The sequence below is a fragment of the Danio aesculapii genome, chromosome 10 (assembly GCF_903798145.1).
Source record: "Danio aesculapii chromosome 10, fDanAes4.1, whole genome shotgun sequence".
Lineage (NCBI taxonomy): Eukaryota > Metazoa > Chordata > Actinopteri > Cypriniformes > Danionidae > Danio > Danio aesculapii.
Genome location: NC_079444.1, coordinates 41502476 through 41527475, shown reverse-complemented (window position 1 = coordinate 41527475; position 25000 = coordinate 41502476). Strand labels below are relative to the sequence as shown.

At 39.3% G+C, this 25000-nt stretch overlaps 1 protein-coding gene across 2 annotated transcripts in view; it reads left to right on the top strand.

Moving 5' to 3' along the window:
* ggt1b (gamma-glutamyltransferase 1b) overlaps window positions 1–25000 on the top strand; it is a 41352-nt gene that overhangs the window by 9686 nt on the left and 6666 nt on the right. For both annotated transcript variants that reach the window (XM_056467613.1, XM_056467614.1), the window contains exons 5-8: window positions 2106–2298; window positions 5079–5239; window positions 8347–8496; window positions 21404–21540. In XM_056467613.1, the coding sequence (XP_056323588.1) occupies window positions 2106–2298; window positions 5079–5239; window positions 8347–8496; window positions 21404–21540 (641 nt within the window). The remainder of the gene's footprint in view (window positions 1–2105; window positions 2299–5078; window positions 5240–8346; window positions 8497–21403; window positions 21541–25000) is intronic.

The window sequence follows — 25000 nt, the reverse complement described above, 5'->3', positions numbered from 1 at the left end:
TATCAACACTATTTCAGCAATCAGTAACTCACAGCAGAACAGCACATATGGTCAATGTAGGATTTTTCAAGGAAACCATAAAGCTATATATCAGTGTAGTGTAAACATGTTGCTGAATGTGCCACTTTCTCTGCCTTTGTCAAAATATCTTATTAATTTAAAAGGCAACACTAGCCAACACAGGCTCATTGTGGATACGTACCCCTGTATACATCTCTGGAGAACACGAATTATGTAGCTAGAGGTACATCTGGCTCTATTTCATCTTTAAAATGAACACTATGTGGCAGTATGACGCCGCTGGCTTCTGTTTCTTTTCGAGTTACCAGCTGACGGCTTACCTCCGTCTGGACGGCTTTTCCGCTGTTACTTGTTTGACCAGAAGCTCGCCACGTATGTTGGTGGACTTGAGAAGCAGAGAAGTCTACCCCTTCCCTAAACCCAACGGACAGTGTTTTCAAAAGCAATCCTGAAAAAGAAAAGCCCTCCTGGCCGCCTGATTTTTACCAAGTTTTCAGATCTTACCATGTTCTCACCATGTTATTTACTTGTTTATTTTATTTTTTTGCCTTTTGTTTTACCTGCTTTCTGGAACCATTCTTCACCAAACTCAAACCCCATCATCGTAGTCAATATACATCTAGTCTATAAGCCAGACCTGCTGGGAGGCAAATAGTGCTAGTGTGCAGTACCTTTTAGTGGAAGGTTAAACAGCAAAGTGCAGTAATTTCTACATGTATATCTTTATGTTCTTGTTTGTTTGTTTTGAGATTTTTTTTTCTTTATTTTCCTAAAATCCAAATTTTTATTTATTTATTTTTACGGATATCTTTTGTACATATTTATGATTATATAATATTAAATAATAAAAATGCAAATTAAATAATAAATTAAGATTTTGCACATAAGTGCTATTGCGGCTCTGCCATTTTCTTTGTTGCTGTTGTTGTGACCCATATTCCATCACGCCTCGTCACATTCTCCTATTTATAATTTGACTTTGCATTTCACTTTATACCTTAATTGCACTCAACTTGGAAATTAGAACAGGAACCAGGGGCGTTGCTAGACCCAATTTACTGGGGCATGTGCCCCAGTAACAATCTCCAGTGCCCCAGTAAATGCATTGAGATATGATTTACTTCATATGCAAGTGTATTTATTAAGAGTATTAATTCCGAAATAAAGACGTTATTCACTCTGCAACCGCACCAACGCTGGTGAAAGCAATGTGTTTAATCAAAAAGCAAACTGACGCAGCTCTTCTGCCGTTGCGAGTCCCGGTAATTAACATGCGCACCAAAAAAGTAGGCTACTTGCTTGTCACGTGCCGCTCATGCGTTGTAAAACCGGCGTAACAGCCTTTTTTGTTTAGCTAGTCGACAAAACTAAAGTTTAAACAATATGATGGTGATCTTACTAAGCATGCTTCCTGATAGAGTTATTTGTATGAAGCAAAAAGGAGGGATGAGGAGATGAGGAGGGATGAAGAGTCAGGGAGGTAAAGACTTAATAAACCTAATTCTCTGCCATGTGTCAAGTCTAAGACAACAGATAATTCTATAAAACATCTTTTTTGTATTTTATTGAATTGTCTATAGAATTTCATTCAAATGAAATTAATATTTATGCAAAAGATTTCTTAAATGATCTTAGTATATCACTCCAGTTGTGTCTAAACACTGTTTTTAAGTTACATTTAAGATTATTTAGAATAATAATTGTATTATAACAAGAATACTTTTATTTATAATAAATATTTATTTATTAAAAAAAATAAACAAATATATTATATATATATATATATATATTATTATTATTATTATTATTATTATTATTATTATTTATTTTTTTTTTTATTATTTTTTTTTATTATTATTTTTTTTTTTTGAGGAGGGGGTGGAGGGGGCGGTGCCCCAGTAGAGCTTTATGTCTAGCAACGCCCCTGATAGGAACTATATAAAAAGCATACCAACATATTGACAGTTATATGTACCATCGTTATGGGTCAATATGGGTCAATACATTCTGCTTACAGCCCAGGCATGACTCAAATGAGAAGAAATTAACAAATAAAATAAAAACGTGTGCAAACTCATCCACAGGTGGTTTGTCCATCGCTATTCCTGGAGAGATTCGAGGATATGAAATGGCCCATAAACGACACGGCAGACTTCCATGGAGAGAGCTGTTTTTACCCAGCATTAAACTGGCCAGAGATGGTTTCCCTGTCGGCCGCGCACTGGCCAGCGCCATCAGATCAAACCGAAATAACATAATGGGGGATAAGATGTTATGGTGAGTACATATTTACAACCAGTATATTCAAGCTATCGGTTTTCCTTAAACACATGAAGCTCTGAAAGTCTCATTAGCGCCACCGGTGGCCGTTTTCTAAACTGCAGCCAGTCATTTATTTGTTTATGTTTCGGCTGGTATTTACGGCTGGAATGAACTGCCAACTGTTCCAGCATATGTTTTACGCAGTGGATGTCCTTCCAGCCACAACCCAGTACTGGGAAACTCTCATACACACTCATTCACGCACACACGGATACACTATACCAATTTAGTTCATCAATTCCCCTATAGCGCATGTGTAACTCGAACCAGTGAACTTCTTGCTGTGAGGCGACAGTGCTAACCACTGAGCCACCATGCTGTCCTGAAATTAATATATTTACGCAAAAGATTTCTGAAATGATCTTAGCATATCACTTCAGTTGTGTCTTTACATTGTTTTCCAGTTACATTTAGAATAGATCTTTTCATTTATTTATTTATAATAGAATAATTGTATAATAGTAATGATACTCTAATTAGTAATAAATATTTTTAAAAGTATTTATTAAAATAATATATTTATCTTTTTATATATTTATAAATAAACGGGCATGGCTTTGTTGTGGGGGTGTGGTTTGTGGATATGGGCGGGGCCTATATTCTCACTCTGAGCTAAAGCCAAAAGTTGGCAGCCCTGCTGAAAAGTCCCGTGGAGTGCTTTGAAATGTTCATTTTTAAGTCAATGTTTGACATAATCAAGCATGAAACATGAAGTGAGGGTGGGGCATTGAGTAGCCCCTTCCCTTTATAAAAAACAGCCAATAGCATTCTGTTTTTTCTCAGCTCTGCCAGTGAGAGGGGTTGAGCTCAAGCACATCAAATGAAAAGCAAATGAAAAGAAGGGGCGGGGCGTGTCAGACACTAGAGAGCATTTGATTGGTCAAGATTTTATCATCAAAATGTGTTTATATCAGGTTTATATCTTCTAAAGCAAATTTTGCCACTGTTTTGGAGCACACTAGCTTATAGATATCCTTAAACCTATTGAACAGTGAAATGAAACTAACAGAGAAATGAGACTAACAAAATGAAAAATTATAGTTAATCTATTATGCCTCTGGCCAGTAAATATGTAGGCGACAGTTTTTTATATTCAGTAGACCAATTAGATTTTAATACAATAAACACTTCAGAGATATGAATGTACTTGGACAGGATTTTGCACTTTGTTTGCATTTTGTTGACAGATGAGCTCATAAAATTACACTTGTTATAAATGTGTGACATAATGACGTAATGTATGTATATGATACCAATTATATGTACATTTAAATACAGTATCTATGCAACAAAATTGTTTTGTATAATTTTGTTTCAATGTATGTGTGGGTATTACATATACTGTATATACACTCACCGGCCACTTTATTAGGTACAATGTCCAACTGCTTGTTAACACAAATTTCTAATCAGCCAATCACATTGGAGCAACTCAATGCATTTAGGCATGTAGACATGGTCAAGATGATCTGCTGCAGTTCAAACCGAGCATCAGAATGGGGAAGAAAGGGGATTTAAGTGACTGAACGTGGCATGGTTGTTGGTGTCAGACTGGCTGGTCTGAGTATTTCAGAAACTGCTGATCTGCTGGTATTTTCACGTACAACCATCTCTAGGGTTTACAGAGAATGGCCCAAAAAAGGGAAAATATCCAGTGAGCGGCAGTTCTGTGGGCGCAAATGCCTTGTTGCCAGAGGTCAGAGGAGAATGGCCAGACTGGTTCCAGCTGATAGAAAGGCAACAGTAACTTAAATAACCACTCGTTACAACTGAGGTCTGCAGAAGAGCATCTCTGAACACACAACATGTCCAACCTTGAGGCAGATGGGCTACAGCAGCAGTAGACCACATCGGATGCCACTCCTGTCAGCTAAGAACAGGAAACTGAGGCTACAATTCACACAGGCTCACCAAAACTGGACAATAGACGATTAGAGAAACGTTGCCTGGTCTGATGAGTCTCGATTTCTGCTGCCACATTCAGATGGTAGAGTCATAATTTGATGTCAACAACATGAAAGCATGGATCTATCCTGTCTTGGATCAACAGTTCAGGCTGGTGGTGGTGTAATATTATAGGTGTAATGGGGGATATTTTCTTGGCACACTTTGGGCTCATTAGTACCAATTGAGCATTGTGCCAATGCCATAGCCTACCTGAGTATTGTTGCTGACCATGTCCATCCCTTTATGACCACAGTGTCTCCATCTTCTGATGGCTACTTCCAGCAGGATAACGCATCATGTCATAAAACACAAATCATCTCAGACTGATTTCTTGAACATGACAATGAGTTCACTATACTCAAATGGCCTCCACAGTCACCAGAGCTCAATCCAATAGAGTATCTTTGGGATGTGGTGGAATGGGAAATGTGCAGCCGACAAATCTGCAGCAACTGCATGATGCTCTCATGTCAATATGGTGCAAAATCTCTGAGGAATATTTCCAGTACCTTGTTGAATCTATAACATGAAGGATTAAGGTAGTTCTGAAGGCAAAAGGGGGTCCTAAGGCAAGGTACCTAATAAATTGCCCCGTGAGTGTATATAACGCACGCACGCACGCGCACACACACACACACATTATGTAAAAACAGACTTTTATATTGGATGCGATTAATTAGGAATAATCTTTTCCCAGTGCCAAAATAAATAAATAAATAAATTATACTCTGAGTCAATTTTTTATTTATCTTCTTGTGTCTTTTCCTGCTGGTTGTGTGTTTCTTCAGCTCTGTGTTCTGCAACTCTACTGGAAACATCCTGCAGGAAAACGACACCATCACCTTCACCAAACTGGCCGACACGTATGAGGCGATAGCAGAGCAAGGGCCCGAAGCTTTTTACAGCGGAGTCCTCGCAGAAAGCCTCGTCAGGGACATCCAAGATGCAGGTTTTTTATTCACACACACACACGCACACGCACACACACACACACACACACACACATCTGTAAATATATTCCATTATTTGCTATCTAGACAACAGATGAAATCAAAAGTGTGGCTGCACGATGTGAAAGTTGGGATTTCCGTGGGGTATTACAAAATGCATGAAAGAAAAAATATAGAGAAAAGAATGGCATTTATTTAATGCATAAATACTATTTATTTTTAAAATAGAACAGATGTAGTATTACATGCACATACAGTGGCGTGAAAAAGTGTTTGCCCCCTTACTGATTTCTTATTTTGGCATGTCTGTGACACTTTAATGTTTCAGATCATCAAACTAATTTAAACATTAGCCAAAGAGAACACAAGTAAACATCATCATGCATTTTTTAAATGCAAAACAACATACAAAACTGCATAGCCCTGCGTGAAAAACTGTTTCCATGTTAAAACATGCCTTAACTCTGTTTTTTTGAGATGTTAACAGATGTGTGTGTGTGTTGAGCATCAGTTAAGACAACGTTAGCACCTGTCAGCTTTAATTGTGGGGGGTGGGGGGTGCAGTTATTTGTGCCATAGATTATTATGGGTCAATATGGGTCAATACATTCTGCTTACAGCCCAGGCATGACTCAAATTAGAAGAAATTAAAAAATAAAATAAAAAACGTGTGCAAACTCATCCACAGGTGATTTGTCCATCGCTATTCCTGGAGAGATTCGAGGATATGAAATGGCCCTTAAATGGCACGGCAGACTTCAACGGAAAAAGCTGTTTTTACCCAGCATTCGCCCACAGCTTTAATTGTGGGGAGACTGGATAGTTTTGAGCTTTTGTCTGCTAATTAAAAAAAAACGGGAAAACGTCACCTCAGAACAGCCAAAAGTGCTTGCGCTTTGGCGCTGCTGAGTCACATGATGAAAGGCCAACTAAAGCTGCGGTCACACCGGGCTTTTCCTCCCATAGACTTCCATTCATACGCACGCGAATGCGTCAGATCGGAAACGCAAGGTCATGCGTCAAGTTTCGCATGTTGCTGCGGTGCAAAGTTCAAGCTTGGTGAACTCTGACCTGCGAAATCGCATCACTTGACTGCGTGAGACCCATCGAGGATCAAAACAGGACCTCTCTGGACAGAAATTTAAAGCATGGAGCAATCGCTCGCTTTTTTAATGTCTAAACCTCTTGTTTAATCCCGCCCCTTTTCACACCGCCGCACAACAGAATTTCACACACACAAAGCCCAGTCTGACCGTAGCTTAATAACAGCAGAGCAAGGATGAGCAACAGTGCATACAAGATATAAAAGGAGCGAGGGGTATTTAGAGGCATGTCTGCTCTTTTATAAAACAGGAGCAATGTATTTTAGGTAAATTAGGTGAAATTTAAACAAAAGTATCGATCTCGGAAGGCTACTATCGATCCGATATCAATACCAACGTTGCTATCGATACTATCGACATTAGGATTGATCTGCTCACCCCTACCACATCTATAATGTTCACTTCAGATATGCTTGACTGCCCATAATAGGCCTTTTTCACACTTCCTGGTTCCGGTAAGCGAAACGGCGGACCACAACATCCGGTTCCAATGGAACAGAGTAAGATAGAATGGCAGAGTCGTCTCATCGCTGTTATTGCAGCGTTCCCGGCTGCTCCAGCTTAAAAAAAACGACATCCTTACCTCAGTTTCCACGAAAAGACACAGGACAGAGGAAATCATGGGTGAAATTAATTAGACGGAATGAATGTCCTTCATTTCAAGTGATATGCCAGAGTATGCTCATGTGCAGTATGCACTTCAAAGCGGAGATCATTATGTTTTATCAAATATTGGTGGTCTTAGTTTTATTTTGATGTCAAATTATAATAAAGACAACATTCCAGAGATTATTAACAATTTTCAGTGTTCAAAACCTCTTTTATATTGTGGGAAAATGTACTTTTTGGCTTTACTGTCTAATTTACTAATAAGCAACCAAATTTTAAGGTATTGATCACTGAACTATGCTTGTATATTACCAGCATCAGAGACTCTAGCCTGGGAAGGCTACCCACTTAAAAAAAAAAACACTATAATGTATTTATTTAATATGTGCATTTAGTATATTTGTATTTTATTTATATTTACCCCCTGGCATGTATATTTTTTGTGTTGTAAAATGTTATTTGCTGTTCTTTCAATAAATAATAAAAACATTCAAAGCAGATGTACAAAATGAACTGGAGCATGAACTAACTTTACCCTGAAGATTCAGAAACACACCCTATACGCTACAGATGGACTGTTTTGAAGATGTTTGCTTTAAATTTTACAAATTTAGTAATTAATGTTAAACTGAAGTGCTTTAATAGAATCATATTCAAACACTGAACACAACAACAATCATCTTTATTTTTTCCGGCCAGTTGGAGCTAAATTATGTTTCCAGACTTGAGTAAATCTTACGAGCATTAAGCAACCTGTCATTATGGGGCTCCTCTTTCGCATTGACCGATAGCAACTTGCCTGTATCTGACCCTGAATACAAAGGAAGGAGGGGGTTAGCACAGCTTACGGACAACTACCAACATAAAACTAATCCTGCTGGATGTTAAATAGTTATTTTGCTAACGAATGGCTTGAGTTAGCAGATCTTACGCTGTTGGCTGCGCACCTTACTGTAACCTAACGTTGCAAACTCTTCGTGTAAGACACATTTTGTGCACAAATTCCTTTTAAATGCTGCTTTATTTAGGCTACATCAGTTCAATAACCAAGCGAACAACCTGTTCATGTCCAAATTAAGGCAAAATTGAGGCTGTCATGTTTCTGCGACTGTCAGCGAAACCGGAATTAGCTAAGCATTGCTTCGGAGGGCGCTTCCGGTATTCAATTCCAAAAGGTCTACAGTGTTTTAATCTCTACCCTTTCTAAGCTTCTGTTGTTCCTCAGGTATTTGACATCCCACTGATTCCTGCGTTGTTGCTAATAGTCCTGCAGGCAGAAGTGTTGAAGAGTGACACAAAATCTCATATTAATGACTAATTCAATAACTCAGCAGGTTTGATCTCATTAAGGTGTTCAGTGTTGTGCGTCATGTGGTCATCTGTGTGTGTTGCAGATGGGATCATAACTCTAGAGGACTTGAGCGATTACAGGCCTTTGCTGGATGAATTTCCTCCTACTGCTGCTGTGGGTGAATTTACTATGGTGACACCAGACGCTCCGTCCAGCGGTCCGGTGCTCACACTCATGCTGAATATCCTCAGTGGTGCGTACGGTACACACTTTGACACTACACTATATCCTGCAGATGTTTTTGCACACAAATGATCATGTTTTGAGTGTGCAAAATGGCTTGTTGCGTGTGTGTTAACCATTTTGTGCACAAAAGATCATGTTTTGAGTGTTCAAAATGGCTTATTGCATGCGTGTTAACCATTTTGTGTGTAAATGATCATGTTTTGAGTGTGCAAAATGGCTTGTTGCATGTGTGTTAACCATTTTGTGTGTAAATGATCATGTTTTGAGTGTGCAAAATGGCTTGTTGCATGTGTGTTAACCATTTTATGCACAAAAGATCATGTTTTGAGTGTGCAAAATGGCTTGTTGCATGTGTGTTAACCATTTTATGCACAAAAGATCATGTTTTGAGTGTGCAAAATGGCTTGTTGTGTGTTTGTTAACCATTTTGTGCACAAATGATCATGTTTTGAGTGTGCAAAATGGCTTGTTGTGTGTGTGTTAACCATTTTGTGCACAAATGATCATGTTTTGAGTGTGCAAAATGGCTTGTTGTGTGTGTGTTAACCATTTTGTGTGCAAATGATCATGTTTTGAGTGTGCAAAATGGCTTGTTGTGTGTGTGTGTTAACCATTTTGTGCACAAATGATCATGTTTTGAGTGTGCAAAATGGCTTGTTGCATGTGTGTTAACCATTTTGTGCACAAAAGATCATGTTTTGAGTGTGCAAAATGGCTTGTTGCATGTGTGTTAACCATTTTGTGTGTAAATGATCATGTTTTGAGTGTGCAAAATGGCTTGTTGCATGTGTGTTAACCATTTTGTGCACAAAAGATCATGTTTTGAGTGTGCAAAATGGCTTGTTGCATGTGTGTTAACCATTTTGTGTGTAAATGATCATGTTTTGAGTGTGCAAAATGGCTTGTTGCGTGTGTGTTAACCATTTTGTGTGCAAATGATCATGTTTTGAGTGCGCAAAATGGCTTGTTGCATGTGTGTTAACCATTTTGTGTGTAAATGATCATGTTTTGAGTGTGCAAAATGGCTTGTTGCGTGTGTGTTAACCATTTTGTGTGCAAATGATCATGTTTTGAGTGCGCAAAATGGCTTGTTGCCTGTGTGTTAACCATTTTGTGCACAAAAGATCATGTTTTGAGTGTGCAAAATGGCTTGTTGCATGTGTGTTAACCATTTGTGCACAAAAGATCATGTTTTGAGTGTGCAAAATGGCTTGTTGCGTGTGTGTTAACCATTTTGTGCACAAAAGATCATGTTTTGAGTGTGCAAAATGGCTTGTTGCATGTGTGTTAACCATTTTGTGCACAAATGATCATGTTTTGAGTGTGCAAAATGGCTTGTTGCATGTGTGTAACCATTTTGTGCACAAATGATCATGTTTTGAGTGTGCAAAATGGCTTGTTGCATGTGTGTTAACCATTTTGTGCACAAAAGATCATGTTTTGAGTGTGCAAAATGGCTTGTTGCATGTGTGTTAACCATTTTGTGTGTAAATGATCATGTTTTGAGTGTGCAAAATGGCTTGTTGCATGTGTGTTAACCATTTTGTGCACAAAAGATCATGTTTTGAGTGTGCAAAATGGCTTGTTGGATGTGTGTTAACCATTTTGTGTGCAAATGATCATGTTTTGAGTGCGCAAAATGGCTTGTTGCCTGTGTGTTAACCATTGTGTGCACTAAAGATCATGTTTTGAGTGTGCAAAATGGCTTGTTGCATGTGTGTTAACCATTTTGTGTGCTAAAGATCATGTTTTGAGTGCACAAAATAGCTTGTTGCATGTGTGTTAACCATTTTGTGCACAAAAGATCATGTTTTGAGTGTGCAAAATGGCTTGTTGCGTGTGTGTTAACCATTTTGTGCACAAAAGATCATGTTTTGAGTGTGCAAAATGGCTTGTTGCATGTGTGTTAACCATTTTGTGTGCAAATGATCATGTTTTGAGTGTGCAAAATGGCTTGTTGCGTGTGTGTTAACCATTTTGTGCACAAAAGATCATGTTTTGAGTGTGCAAAATGGCTTGTTGCATGTGTGTTAACCATTTTGTGCACAAATGATCATGTTTTGAGTGTGCAAAATGGCTTGTTGCATGTGTGTTAACCATTTTGTGTGCAAATGATCATGTTTTGAGTGTGCAAAATGGCTTGTTGCATGTGTGTTAACCATTTTGTGCACAAAAGATCATGTTTTGAGTGTTCAAAATGGCTTGTTGCATGTGTGTTAACCATTTTGTGTGCAAATGATCATGTTTTGAGTGCGCAAAATGGCTTGTTGCCTGTGTGTTAACCATTGTGTGCACTAAAGATCATGTTTTGAGTGTGCAAAATGGCTTGTTGCATGTGTGTTAACCATTTTGTGTGCAAATGATCATGTTTTGAGTGTGCAAAATGGCTTGTTGCGTGTGTGTTAACCATTTTGTGTGTAAATGATCATGTTTTGAGTGTGCAAAATGGCTTGTTGCATGTGTGTTAACCATTTTGTGTGCTAAAGATCATGTTTTGAGTGTGCAAAATGGCTTGTTGCATGTGTGTTAACCATTTTGTGTGTAAATGATCATGTTTTGAGTGTGCAAAATGGCTTGTTGGATGTGTGTTAACCATTTTGTGTGCAAATGATCATGTTTTGAGTGCGCAAAATGGCTTGTTGCCTGTGTGTTAACCATTGTGTGCACTAAAGATCATGTTTTGAGTGTGCAAAATGGCTTGTTGCATGTGTGTTAACCATTTTGTGTGCTAAAGATCATGTTTTGAGTGCACAAAATAGCTTGTTGCATGTGTGTTAACCATTTTGTGCACAAAAGATCATGTTTTGAGTGTGCAAAATGGCTTGTTGCGTGTGTGTTAACCATTTTGTGCACAAAAGATCATGTTTTGAGTGTGCAAAATGGCTTGTTGCATGTGTGTTAACCATTTTGTGTGCAAATGATCATGTTTTGAGTGTGCAAAATGGCTTGTTGCGTGTGTGTTAACCATTTTGTGCACAAAAGATCATGTTTTGAGTGTGCAAAATGGCTTGTTGCATGTGTGTTAACCATTTTGTGCACAAATGATCATGTTTTGAGTGTGCAAAATGGCTTGTTGCATGTGTGTTAACCATTTTGTGTGCAAATGATCATGTTTTGAGTGTGCAAAATGGCTTGTTGCATGTGTGTTAACCATTTTGTGCACAAAAGATCATGTTTTGAGTGTGCAAAATGGCTTGTTGCATGTGTGTTAACCATTTTGTGCACAAATGATCATGTTTTGAGTGTGCAAAATGGCTTGTTGCATGTGTGTTAACCATTTTGTGCACAAATGATCATGTTTTGAGTGTGCAAAATGGCTTGTTGGATGTGTGTTAACCATTTTGTGCACAAATGATCATGTTTTGAGATTGCAAAATGGCTTGTTGCCTGTGTGTTAACCATTTTGTGCGCAAATGATCATGTTTTGAGTGCGCAAAATGGCTTGTTGCGTGTGTGTTAACCATTTTGTGCGCAAATGATCATGTTTTGAGTGCGCAAAATGGCTTGTTGCGTGTGTGTTAACCATTTTGTGCGCAAATGATCATGTTTTGAGTGTGCAAAATGGCTTGTTGCATGTGTGTTAACCATTTTGTGTGCAAATGATCATGTTTTGAGTGTGCAAAATGGCTTGTTGCGTGTGTGTTAACCATTTTGTGCACAAAAGATCATGTTTTGAGTGTGCAAAATGGCTTGTTGCATGTGTGTTAACCATTTTGTGTGCAAATGATCATGTTTTGAGTGTGCAAAATGGCTTGTTGCGTGTGTGTTAACCATTTTGTGCACAAAAGATCATGTTTTGAGTGTGCAAAATGGCTTGTTGCATGTGTGTTAACCATTTTGTGCACAAATGATCATGTTTTGAGTGTGCAAAATGGCTTGTTGCATGTGTGTTAACCATTTTGTGCACAAATGATCATGTTTTGAGTGTGCAAAATGGCTTGTTGTGTGTGTGTTAACCATTTTGTGTGCAAATGATCATGTTTTGAGTGTGCAAAATGGCTTGTTGTGTGTGTGTTAACCATTTTGTGTGCAAATGATCATGTTTTGAGTGTGCAAAATGGCTTGTTGCATGTGTGTTAACCATTTTGTGTGCAAATGATCAAGTTTTGAGTGTGCAAAATGGCTTGTTGCATGCATGTTAACCATTTTGTGCACAAAAGATCATGTTTTGAGTGTGCAAAATGGCTTGTTGTGTTTGTGTTAACCATTTTGTGTGCAAATGATCATGTTTTGAGTGTGCAAAATGGCTTGTTGCATGTGTGTTAACCATTTTGTGTGTAAATTATCATGTTTTGAGTGTGCAAAATGGCTTGTTGCATGTGTGTTAACCATTTTATGCACAAAAGATCATGTTTTGAGTGTGCAAAATGGCTTGTTGTGTGTGTGTTAACCATTTTGTGCACAAAAGATCATGTTTTGAGTGTGCAAAATGGCTTGTTGTGCATACATTAACTATTTTGTGTGTAAATGATCATGTTTTGAGTGTGCAAAATGGCTTGTTGTGTGTGTGTTAACCATTTTTTTGCAAAAAAGATCATGTTTTGAGTGTGCAAAATGGCTTGTTGCGTGTGTGTTAACCATTTTGTGCACAAAAGATCATGTTTTGAGTGCGCAAAATGGCTTGTTGCGTGTGTGTTAACCATTTTGTGCGCAAATGATCATGTTTTGAGTGCGCAAAATGGCTTGTTGCGTGTGTGTTAACCATTTTGTGCACAAAAGATCATGTTTTGAGTGCACAAAATAGCTTGTTGCGTGTGTGTTAACCATTTTGTGCACAAAAGATCATGTTTTGAGTGTGCAAAATGGCTTGTTGCGTGTGTGTTAACCGTTTTGTGCACAAAAGATCATGTTTTGAGTGTGCAAAATGGCTTGTTGCATGTGTGTTAACCATTTTGTGCACAAATGATCATGTTTTGAGTGTGCAAAATGGCTTGTTGGATGTGTGTTAACCATTTTGTGCACAAATGATCATGTTTTGAGTGTGCAAAATGGCTTGTTGCGTGTGTGTTAACCATTTTGTGCGCAAATGATCAAGTTTTGAGTGTGCAAAATGGCTTGTTGCATGTGTGTTAACCATTTTGTGTGCAAAAGATCATGTTTTGAGTGCACAAAATGGCTTGTTGCGTGTGTGTTAACCATTTTGTGCGCAAATGATCAAGTTTTGAGTGTGCAAAATGGCTTGTTGCATGTGTGTTAACCATTTTGTGTGCAAAAGATCATGTTTTGAGTGCACAAAATGACCAGACTTGATATGTGTTAACTATTTTACATGCAAAAGATCAAGTTTTTGTGTGTGCAGAATAGCTTGTTGTGTGTACATTAACAATATTGCGCACAAAAGATCATGGTTTGAGTGCACATAATGACTTGTTGTGGTCCATGAACCATTTAGCGCACAAAATGTCATGTGTTGAGGGTGCAAAATGACTTGTGGTGGCGCAGTAGGTAGTGCTGTCGCCTCACAGCAAGAAGGTCACTGGTTCGAGCCTCGGCTGGGTCAGTTGGCATTTCTGTGTGGAGTTTGCATGTTCTCCCCACGTTCGCATAGGTTTCCTCCTGGTGCTCTGGTTTCCCCCACAAGTCCAAACTCATGCGGTACAGGTGAATTGGGTAAGCTAAATTGTCCGTAGTGTATGTGTGTGAATGAGAGTGTATGAGTGTTTTCCAGAGATGGATTGTGGCTGGAAGGGCATCTGCTGTGTAAAACATATGCTGGATAAGTTGGCGGTTCATTCTGCTGTGGCGACCCCAGATTAATAAAGGGACTAAGCCGAAAAGAAAATGAATGAATGAATGAAAATGGCTTGTGGATGTGTGTTAACCATTTTGTGCACTAAAGATCGTGTTTTGAGTGTGCAAAATGGCTTGTTGATGTGCATTAACCAAAAGAACATGCAAGAAAAAGATAATGTGTGCAAAAGTTCATGTTGAGCCTGCAAAATGACTGACTTGTTGATCTGCATTAACCATTTTGCATGCAAAAGATCATGTTTTAGGTGCACAAAATGGTTTGTTGCATGTGTGTTAACTACAGTATATTGCACACAAAAGATCATGTTTTGAGTAAACCAAGTGGCTTGTTGATGTGTGTTAACCATTTTCTACGCTAAAGATCATGTTGAGCCTGCAAAATGACTTGTTGCATGGACATTAACTCAGTTTTGAGGTTTTTGTGGTCCCTCATGAGTGCATGCAACGTTGATTAACTCGCTCAACATAAACCCAGTGTTACAACATCACAGAAGTCCAGCCAATCAGAATTTAGCAATCATCTGATTGGCTGGCTTGACAACCAATCACAAGTTTCCTTGCTTTACAGATGACTGCTGAAGAGGAATATAAGGCTAGTTTATTATTACCCTTACAGTGAAAGTCAGAATTATTAGCCCCCTGTTTAATTTTTCCCCAATTCCTGTTTAGAGTTTTTCTTGATTGCTTTGATGCAATTGTCAAATGAAACTCCACATTTTCAAAACAGTTAAAGGGCACCTATGGTGAAAAATCTACTTTTTAAGCTGTTTGGACAGCCATATGTGTAGATATAGTGTATAGACCATCTTTTTGGGGTGATATAAACACACCCAGTGCTTTTTTTTCATTTTAACAACATAAAAACAGTGAACCAATTGGAGCAGTTTTTAGATCGACCGCAACTTGACGTAGGAGTGCGGTCCCCCCGCCCACCAATATTGATTGACAGGCGCGTCATCATATCCTCAGTTTGTTGTTTCAAGTCCGCCATTTTCAGCGTGAGTCGAAGTGATATCACTAAAGGAACACCCTAGCTCTATTTTTAGATGCAAGGCTCATTGGGCTCAACACAAGATCAATATTCTCCACATTATCGCTCTAATCTGAATTATTGTTTGTAACTTTAGCTAGGTTTGCTAACATGTGTACTTTTCATTGCGTCTACCTTAAACTTCAGCCGTTTGCATTTCTCGTGGTCACAGAAGCTCCCTGTGATCTTAACTAAGTGCTGCTGGAAAGTGCGAGCGTGTTGCCTCATGTGAGCATCCCTCCATTGGTAATAAAATATCGAACCTGCCTGGAGGTTGTACACCAGAAGCGCCGCTCGGTGAAGCGCAGCCCCATGCATTTTAGAATTCTAAACATAGGTTTCTATCACGGTACACACAACGGCGCTTCAAGTCGGCGGCTGTCCGCGGCGCCCAGCCACCACTCAGGACACTTCATATTTCTGCCGCGCCACCGAGTGCAATCTGAATAGTTTCATTTTAACTAACATGAGAACATGCGTTTCTGAATGTGTCGTGTCGCTGCTGTGAGCGGCGCATCCGGTGCCTCAGTCAAAGTTAATTCAGTGTGCGTGGTTATTAGTCTCGGTGTACAAGCTCGGTACTTTAAACTAGCACACAGTTGGCTGTAAAACTATAGAAAGACACACATCATTTTGTACACTCTGCTTGGTCTGTGTCCGAGTCGTACATGTACGACTGAATGCTGGTTCTCTCACTCATGTTGCTTCGCTCTGTCTGCCTGTCGGTTGCCAAACACAAAGCAGGGGAGCTCTTGGCTCCGCCCCCCTGTTACGGGCGGGAAGTTGAAACTAATTTTCATGTAAAGCAACACACCCCTAAATCAGCGAGCTGTGGACACGCCCCCAACATGACACTTTTTAACACATTATAATAAAAAAATCTGAACTGTGTTTTGAACCAAACACTCAGAAGACCATAATATTAATAAATCTTAAAAAAGGGGTAAAGTATGTGCCCTTAAACACACAGGCCTAAACAGCGACACTCATGGTCAAAATGACACATTTTGCTTGCAAAAGGCTTTAACCATGCCAAAACATTTACAATATATGCTACTTTTAACTTGCAAACAAGTATATGAGCTCTTTCAATCAATCATTACACAATGCACAACAAAATACACAACTCAGTGTGAATCAGTGCACCATTGCTTGACATTGTAGCCTATTGGCTGTGCCGTTTGTTGACTTTCTATGTAGGCTGTGACAAATTTGCCTTTTTTGCAAAGAATTGGATCCAGAATAAGAAATGCTTTGATTAAAATTGTATTGAATCCATTACATTTTTTCACAAACTGTGACTAAAAACTGAAATACTGTTGAAAACTAAACAAAAAGAACCCAATTAAATACTGTAAATATTACAGAAAACACAAATCTACAGTCAAATCTATTTAGTGTATAAGACAGCCACTATTGACCTCCTCCATCCATGCTGGCAAAGAACAACATAGACCTGCCACCTTTTTTATGAGGTTTGCAGACTGATTGCTAATTGAAGATTTGTATGAAGGAGAGTCAAACCGGTGCTTCAGAGATGTCATACTGATCTTGGTAGTGTCTAATGGTTAGGAATAGATGGTTTCTGTTTGCTTACCATAGCTAACAATGGAGTTTGGACTGCTTGAATGACATCCGTGTTAACTGTTTTGAAAAATGCTGGGGAAAATGTGTCAATCCAATGAGAAAGGGTGTACACATTTGCAAGACTTAGCTTTTGCTCTGCTGGGATAGTGATGAGGAAAATGGAGTGGATCCTAGTTTCCTTAACCAGGTCAAAGCAAATAAGAAAAACTGTAACGGAGAGAAGATTTCTTAAACTCATTTCTAAACATAATATGTTTAATAACTCCTCTCTAATAACTGATTTACTTTATCTTTGTCATGATGACAGTAAATAATATTTGACTAGATATTACTCAAGACACTTCTATACAGCTTAAAGTGACATTAAAAGGCTTAACTAGGTTAATTAGGTTAACTAGGCAGGTTAGGGTAATTAGGAAAGTTATTGTATAACGATGGTTTGTTCTGTAGACTGTCGGAAAAATATATACATTAAAGGGGCTAATAATTTTGTCCTTAAAATGGTGTCTAAAAAATTAAAAACTGCTTTTATTCTAGCTGAAATAAAACAAATAAGACTTTCTCCAGAAGAAAAAATATTATCAGACATACTGTGAAAATTTCCTTGCTCTGTTAAACATTGTTTGGGAAATATTTAAAAAAGGAAAAAAATCAAAGGGGGCTAATAATTCTGACTTTAACTGTACATTAAATACAGGGTAATTTATTAATTTTAAAGATCAGATGTCTACCATTCATTAGATAGTAATAATGGACTATTTTGTGTATTGTTAGTGTTTTCAGTCATGTATTATTGTTGTTGCTTTCATTTCTGGACAACATTTTTGCATGTGCACACAAAAGGGACCACAAAAAGCTCAAAACTAAGTTTACATATGCGAAAGAATGGGGGTGCAAATATTCATTCATTCATTAATTTTCTTTTCGGCTTAGTCCCTTTATTAATCCGGGGTCGCCACAGCGGAATGAACCGCCAACTTATCCAGCACATGTTTTACGCAGCGGATGCCCTTCCAGCAGCAACCCATCTCTGGGAAACATCCATCCACACTCACTCACACTCATACACTATGGACAATTTAGCTTACCCAATTCACCTGTACCGCATGTCTTTGGACTGTGGGGGAAATCAGAGCACCCTGGAGAAAACCCACGCGAATGCACTGAGAACATGCAAACTCCTCACAGAAACGCCAACTGACCAAGCCAAGAAACATTTTCGTCAGTCACAGACGGACGCAATTATATTTCTCATAGCACCGCTGAGTTTGTGGAGAAGATAGATAATTTGCTCTGGATTGTTAACGGAGGTTGTGTGAGTAAACGAGATATAGCAGATTCGGAAGGGATTAAAATCTTCCACATTTACAGATGATAACCCTACAAAATAATTTGTAAAAATCAACAAGAGCCAGCACAATGCTTTTCAAAAGCTTCCACCTGATGGTGAATTACAGGAGCATCGTTAATCAATCTTTAATGCTCTTAATAATTTCCTCATGTGTATCGCAGTATGAAACTCTTCTCCACTGTGAGCTATTAAAATCCCTCCACCCTTCACTTGGCCGCTCGTTCGCTGTCTCCCACACAACGCTAACGTGGGCTGTTTGCCACTAATTGGACACAAACCAAGCACGGAAAAAAAATCCATGCGGTCGGTGTGTGTTTGCGACCCTTTGCTTTGGGTGTCCTCCAGCGGGGAAACTCTGAAGCCGCTTGTCGTCTGAGATTCATCAGCGGCGGACCCTGTCTTGCTCTTTCTCAAACACCCACTCGGTGGCTTCACTGATCAGATATTTAGTCATTAAGTCGCTGCCAGACAGGCTACGGCTGTCGATAAACACTGTTAGCGCTCACTTTTTTTACTTCATAATATAGCTGTGGGCAGAAGTTATGAAACTACTTCCGTGCTGAATTGCTCATTATTGTTCATTTATTTTCTATAGTCACGTCTAGCATGAATGAGCTGAGAAAATCAGTTTTTTGACGCTAAATTGGGTCAGTTTAACTAAGATAGCACACAAATTTGGGCCACTTTAGGCCTTTTTTTAGGCACTTTTGGGCCACTGGTGTATTCCTTCGGCTCAGACAAAATGAATGTGAGCCTGAAGTGGTCCACCTGTACAATGGCAAAGAGCGGCCAAAGATACAAATTCATATATGGGCCATTTAAGCAAAGATTTGGCACTTATGGCCAAATGTAATCTAAACGTGGGCCTAATGTGGCCCATGTGGAAAATGGTAAATTTGGCTCAATTGATGGAGGACAAATGTGGGCCACAGTTGGCAAAATTGTGGCATAGTCATTTAAGGGTAATCTGGGTCTAATCCTAAAGTGGCTCACACGTGAAGGTGCAAATGTGGCCCAGTTATTTTAAGACATATGTGGGCCACTTTTGGCAAATATTTGGCACAATAAGCTCTGGCTAATGCAGCTTTGAGGATAATGTGGCTCAGAGAAAATATGGCAAATGTGGCCCAGCTATCTTAAAACATATGTGGGCCACTTTTGGGGAATATTCGGCACAGTAAGCTCTGGCTAATGTGAATTTGAGCCTATAGTGGCCCAGAGAAAATATGGCAAATGTGGCCCAGTTATCTTAAAACATATGTGGGCCACTTTTGGTGAATACTCGGCACAGCAAGCTCTGGCTAATGTGAATTTGAGCCTATAGTGGCCCAGAGAAAATATGGCAAATGTGGCCCAGTTATCTTAAAACATATGTGGGCCACTTTTGGCAAATATTCAGCACAGTAAGCTCTGGCTAATGTGGACTTGAGCCTATAGTGGCCCAGAGAAGATATGGCAAATGTGGCCCAGTTATCCTAAAACAAATGTGAGCCACTTTCGGCAAATATTCGGCACAGTCAGCAATGGCTAATGTGAAATTGAGCCTATAGTGGCCCAGAGAAGATATGGCAAATGTGGCCCAGTTATCCTAAAACAAATGTGGGCCACTTTTAGCAAATATTTGGCACAGTTAGCTCTGGCTAATGTGAAATTGAGCCTTTAGTGGCCCAGAGAAGATATGGCAAATGTGGCCCAGTTATCCTAACAAATGTGGGCCACTTTTGGCAAATATTTTGCACAGTAAGCTCTGGCTTTTGCGGCTGTGAGCCTAATGTGGCCCAGAGAAAATATGGCAAATGTGGCCCAGTTATCCTAAAACAAATGTGGGCCACTTTTAGCAAATATTTGGCACAGTTAGCTCTGGCTAATGTGACTGTGAGCCTAAAACAGCCCAGAGAAGATATGTCAAATGCGGCCCAGTCATTTTAAAACATATGTGGACCACATAGACTAAAGTCACCATCAAGGAGAAAAGTGTTTGCTTTAGATGGGCTCATAGCCCTGAACCTCTTAATATAAATTTTCTTTTGGGCTGCTGTAACTTTTAAGAACTGTGCTTGAAAAGTTTATTCATTACAGCGAACAAGCCAAGTAAAAAAACAAACAAACAATAAAATTAAGTGAGGCACAACCTGTGATCAAATAATATAATTCACTGATGTTAACTAATGTTTAATTCATTATTAGAAGTAACGTAAGAACATGCTTGCACATGCCACAGAATTATGAAGGTTTATGCTATGGTTCAACTTCTGTTCACAGAGACATCAGTAATCAGCGTATGAACCTCAACAACCGTGACAATTAACAGAATTAACAAAACTCACAAACATCACAAAAAGGAGACTTAAAGTGACAAAATCAACAATGTCAACATAAACAAGTGTAAGGTGTAGGCCAGATCTGGGCCAGAAGAAAAGCAAACTGTGGCCCAGAATAGGGTCAGTTCTGGTTCATTTGGTTGAATTCTGTCTGATATGTAATATTGCTATGGCTTAATTGTGGCCCAGATCTGACAAACAGGAATGGACCGCCCATGCGGTATGTGGGCCAGATGTAAGTGTCTGGTGTGGGCCAGATTTGAGCCACATGAATTTTGCTAGCTGGGAATAGCGTTAAAATTATTCGCTCGTTCGTTCGTTCGTTCGTTCGTTCATTCATTTCTTTTCTTTTCGGCTTAGTACCTTTATTAATCCGGGGTCTTTATTTATTAATTTCAATGTCAATTTCAAGAATTTAATATTTACTTCATTATTACAACTTTATTTTAGTTGCTGAAAATGATTTTCAGGCACTAAAATAGGGGCAGTTATCAAACACGTAAAATAAGAGTTGACCTAAAATGCATATAATATTGTTTTATAAGATAAAAGATGGGGTGTCATGGTGGCGCAGTGGGTAGCATGATCGCCGCACAACAAGAAGGTTGTTGGTTCGAGTCCCAGCTGGGTCAGTTGGCATTTCTCTGTGGAGTTTGCATGTTCTCCCCATGTTGGCGTGGGTTTCCTCTGGGAAATATGCTGGATAAGTTGGCAGTTCATTCCGCTGTGGCGACCCCAGATTAATAAAGGAACTAAGCCGAAAAAAAAAATGAATGAATGAACACAAAAGACTTATATTTTGTGTTTATGTTTTAGGATTTTATCATTATTTCTTTATATTTTGTGTAAGCGAGCTGTTGTTGTGTTTCCTCAGGTTATTCCTTAAGTCCAGACAGTGTCTCCTCCACTGAGAAGAAAATCCTCACTTATCATCGGATAGTAGAGGCATTTCGTTTTGCTTATGCCAAGAGGAGTGTCTTGGGGGATCCACAGTTCCTCAACATCTCCGACGTAAGTCGTGTACAAAAGCAAAGTGCAGTAAGCAAACACTGAAACTGAACAAAACGACTTAAACGTTTTTACACCAGCTTGGGTTTGTAGATGCTGCAGATGTGATGCTCTTGTTTTTCTGAAATGGCAAGAAAATTAATTCAATTCAATTCCCCTTTATTTGTATAGCGCTTATACAATGTAGATTGTGTCAAAGCAGCTTCACATAAAAGGTCACAGTAAATAGGAACAGTGTAGTTCAGTTTGTAGTGTTTAAGTTCAGTTCAGTTGAGCTCAGTTCAGTGTGGTTTAATAATCACTACTGAGAGTCCAAATACTGAAGAGCAAATCCATCAATGCGCAGCTCTATAGATCCTGAACCATGCAAGCCAGTGGCGACAGTGGAGAGGGAAAAAAAACGTCACTAATTGGCGAAAGTGAAGAAAAAAAACCTCAAGAGAAACCAGGCTCAGTTGGGCACGATCATTTCCATTTCTCCGCTGGCCAAACGTCTTGTGCAGAGCTGCAGTCTCAGCGGCGGAGGCTGGAAGCTGGCCTCAGCGAAGACTCGTCTGTACCTGGAGCATCACAGGAATCAGTCTCATGCTCTCCACTCCTCCATGACCACCACAGAAGCTGCTCAGGATACAGCCTGGATCCAGGATATGGAAACCTTGGGATCATCTCGTCGTTGGTCTTGGATCGAATCAGTGACTCTGCATAGTCTGAGGAATTAACCAGGAGACTTTGTTTACAAGACAGAACAGATGTCATAAAGCCTAGTTTATGCTTTAAAGTCCTCATGAACCTGAAGTTGCTGAAGTTTTTTTTCAGTATGCTGATGTACTTCCAACTGAAATGAAATATAGAGTAGAGAACGGGGATTTCTTTTTATATATAATATTGTGGCTGAAGAATTGCAATATGCGCTAGCAAAATAAACATTTTAAATTTAGATATCACATAATCTTCAACTCGGCGGCACAGTGGCTAGCACTGTTGCCTTACAGCAAGAAGGTCACTGGTTCGAGCCTCAGCTGAGTCAGTTGGCATTTCTGTGTGGAGTTTGCATGTTCTCCCCTTGTTGGTGTGTATTTCCTCCGGATGCTCCGGTTTCCCACACAGTCCAAACACATGCGCTATAGGGGAATTGATAACCTAAAATTGGCCGTAGTGAAAGAATGTGTGTGTGTGAATGAGAGTTTATGGGTGTTTCCCAGTACTGGGTTGCAGCTGAAAGGGCATCTGCTGCTTAAAACATATGCTGGATAGGTTGGCGGTTCATTCCGCTGTGGCGACCCCTGATAAATAAGGGACTAAGCAGAAAGAAAATGAATAAATAAACTTTAGCTCAATTTTGAGTAAATATGTGTAAATGTTATTGCACTTTGCCATTGTAGAACCATATAGTTAAAGGGTAATTTCATACAGTAAATTTCAGAGACTTTAAACATCATTTAGTCAACCTGATGTGAATCAAAATAATAAATAATTAAAATAATGAATTCATCATTTTAGAAAATTGTTTACATTTCCTGCTGTTTCTTTGTTTCTTTGCTTTATTTTTTACATTTTTATATTTGCATTTTTATTTTAGTTTCAAATGAAATTATTTAATGGGCAACGCAGTGGCGCAGTAGGTAGTGCTGTCGACTCACAGCAAGAAGGTCGTTGGTTTGAGCCTCGGCTGGGTCAGTTGCCGTTTCTGTGTGGAGTTTGCATGTTCTCCCCGTGTCCATGTGGGTTTCCTCCGGGTGCTCTGGTTTCACCCACAGTCCAAAGACATGCGGTATAGGTGAATTGGGTAAGCTAAATTGTCCGTAGTGTATGTGTGTGAGTGAGTGTGGATGGATGATTCCCAGAGATGGGTTGCGGCTGGAAGGGCGTCCATGCGTAAAACATGTGCTGGATAAGTTAGCGGTTCATTCCGCTGTGGCGACCCTGGATTAACAAAGGGACTAAGCCAAAAAAGAAATTGAATAAATGAATGAATGTTATTTAGTCTCATGCACATTTTAAAATATTTTCTTTCATTTATTAATTTTCTTTCTTTTCGGCTTAGTCCCTTTATTAATCAAAGATTGGCACAGTGGAATGAACCGCCAACTTATCCAGCATATGTTTTACACAGCGGATGCTCTTCCAGCTGCAGCCCGTCTCTTGGAAACACCCATACACACTCATTTACACTCATACACTACAGACAATTTAGCTTACTCAATTCACCTATAGCGCATGTGTTTGGACTTGTGGGGGAAACTGGAGGAAACCCACGTGAACACGGGGAGAACATGCTAACTCAACACAGAAATGGCAACTGACCAAGCCGAGGCTCAAACCAACAATCTTCTTGCTGTGAGGTGCCAGCGCTACTCACTGCACCACCACGCTGCCCAAAATAATTTCAAATAGCTTTAATTACAATTTTTGGTTGTCTTTTTGGCATTTGAATATTTTTAGAACTTTTAGTTACTTATCTACACTACCTGACAAAAGTCTTGTCTTCGATTCCAGTTGTAAGAGCATCAAATATTATCTTGACTTCTAGTTGATCATTTGTAAAAGTGTCAGAAGGTGGATTTTTCTGATGAATCATCTGTTGAACTGCATCCCCATCATCACTATACTACAGAAGACCTACTGGAACCCTCACGGACCCAAGATTCTCATAGAAATCAGTCAAGTTTGGTGAAGTAAAAATCATGGTTTGGGGTTACGTTCGGTATAAGGGCCTGCAAGAGATCTGCAGAGTGGGCGGCAACATCAACAGCCTGAGGTATCAAGACATTTGTGCTGCCCATTACATTACAAACCACAGGAGAGGGCAAATTCTTCAGCAGGATAGCGCTCCTTCTCATACTTCAGCCTCCACATCAAAGCTCCTGAAAGCAAAGAAGGTCAAGGTGCTCCAGGATTGGCCAGCCCAGTCACCAGAGATGAACATTATTGAGAATGTCTGGGGTAAGATGGAGGAGGCATTGAAGATGAATCCAAAGTATCTTGATGAACTCTGGGAGTCCTGCAAGAAGGCTTTCTTTGCCATTCCAGATGACTTTATTAATCAGTGATTTGAGTCATTAAAGAGATGTATGGATGCAGTCCTCCAAGCTCATGATGGAGTCAGACACAATATTCATTCTGTTTCCACTGCAGCATGACCACATATTCTATACTGGACATTATTGAAGGTTCAGTGACAAGACTTTTGTCTAAGCAAAGTCAGACCTTACTGTCCTAATGAAATCATTAATAATCAAGGCATGATCATATTTTATTGTGGTCAAATAGGCGTAATCTAGAGGCCTTTTCCTTTCATATAAGCCACTTCTGATACCAAATGATCAACTAGAAGTCAAGTTATTATTTGCTGTTCCTAAAACATAGATAGGCGACAAGACTTTTGTCAGATGGTGTATATGCAGCGTTCATAATTTATGTTAAAGCTTATTAAATTGAAAGATGCAAAAATAAGAGAATCCCG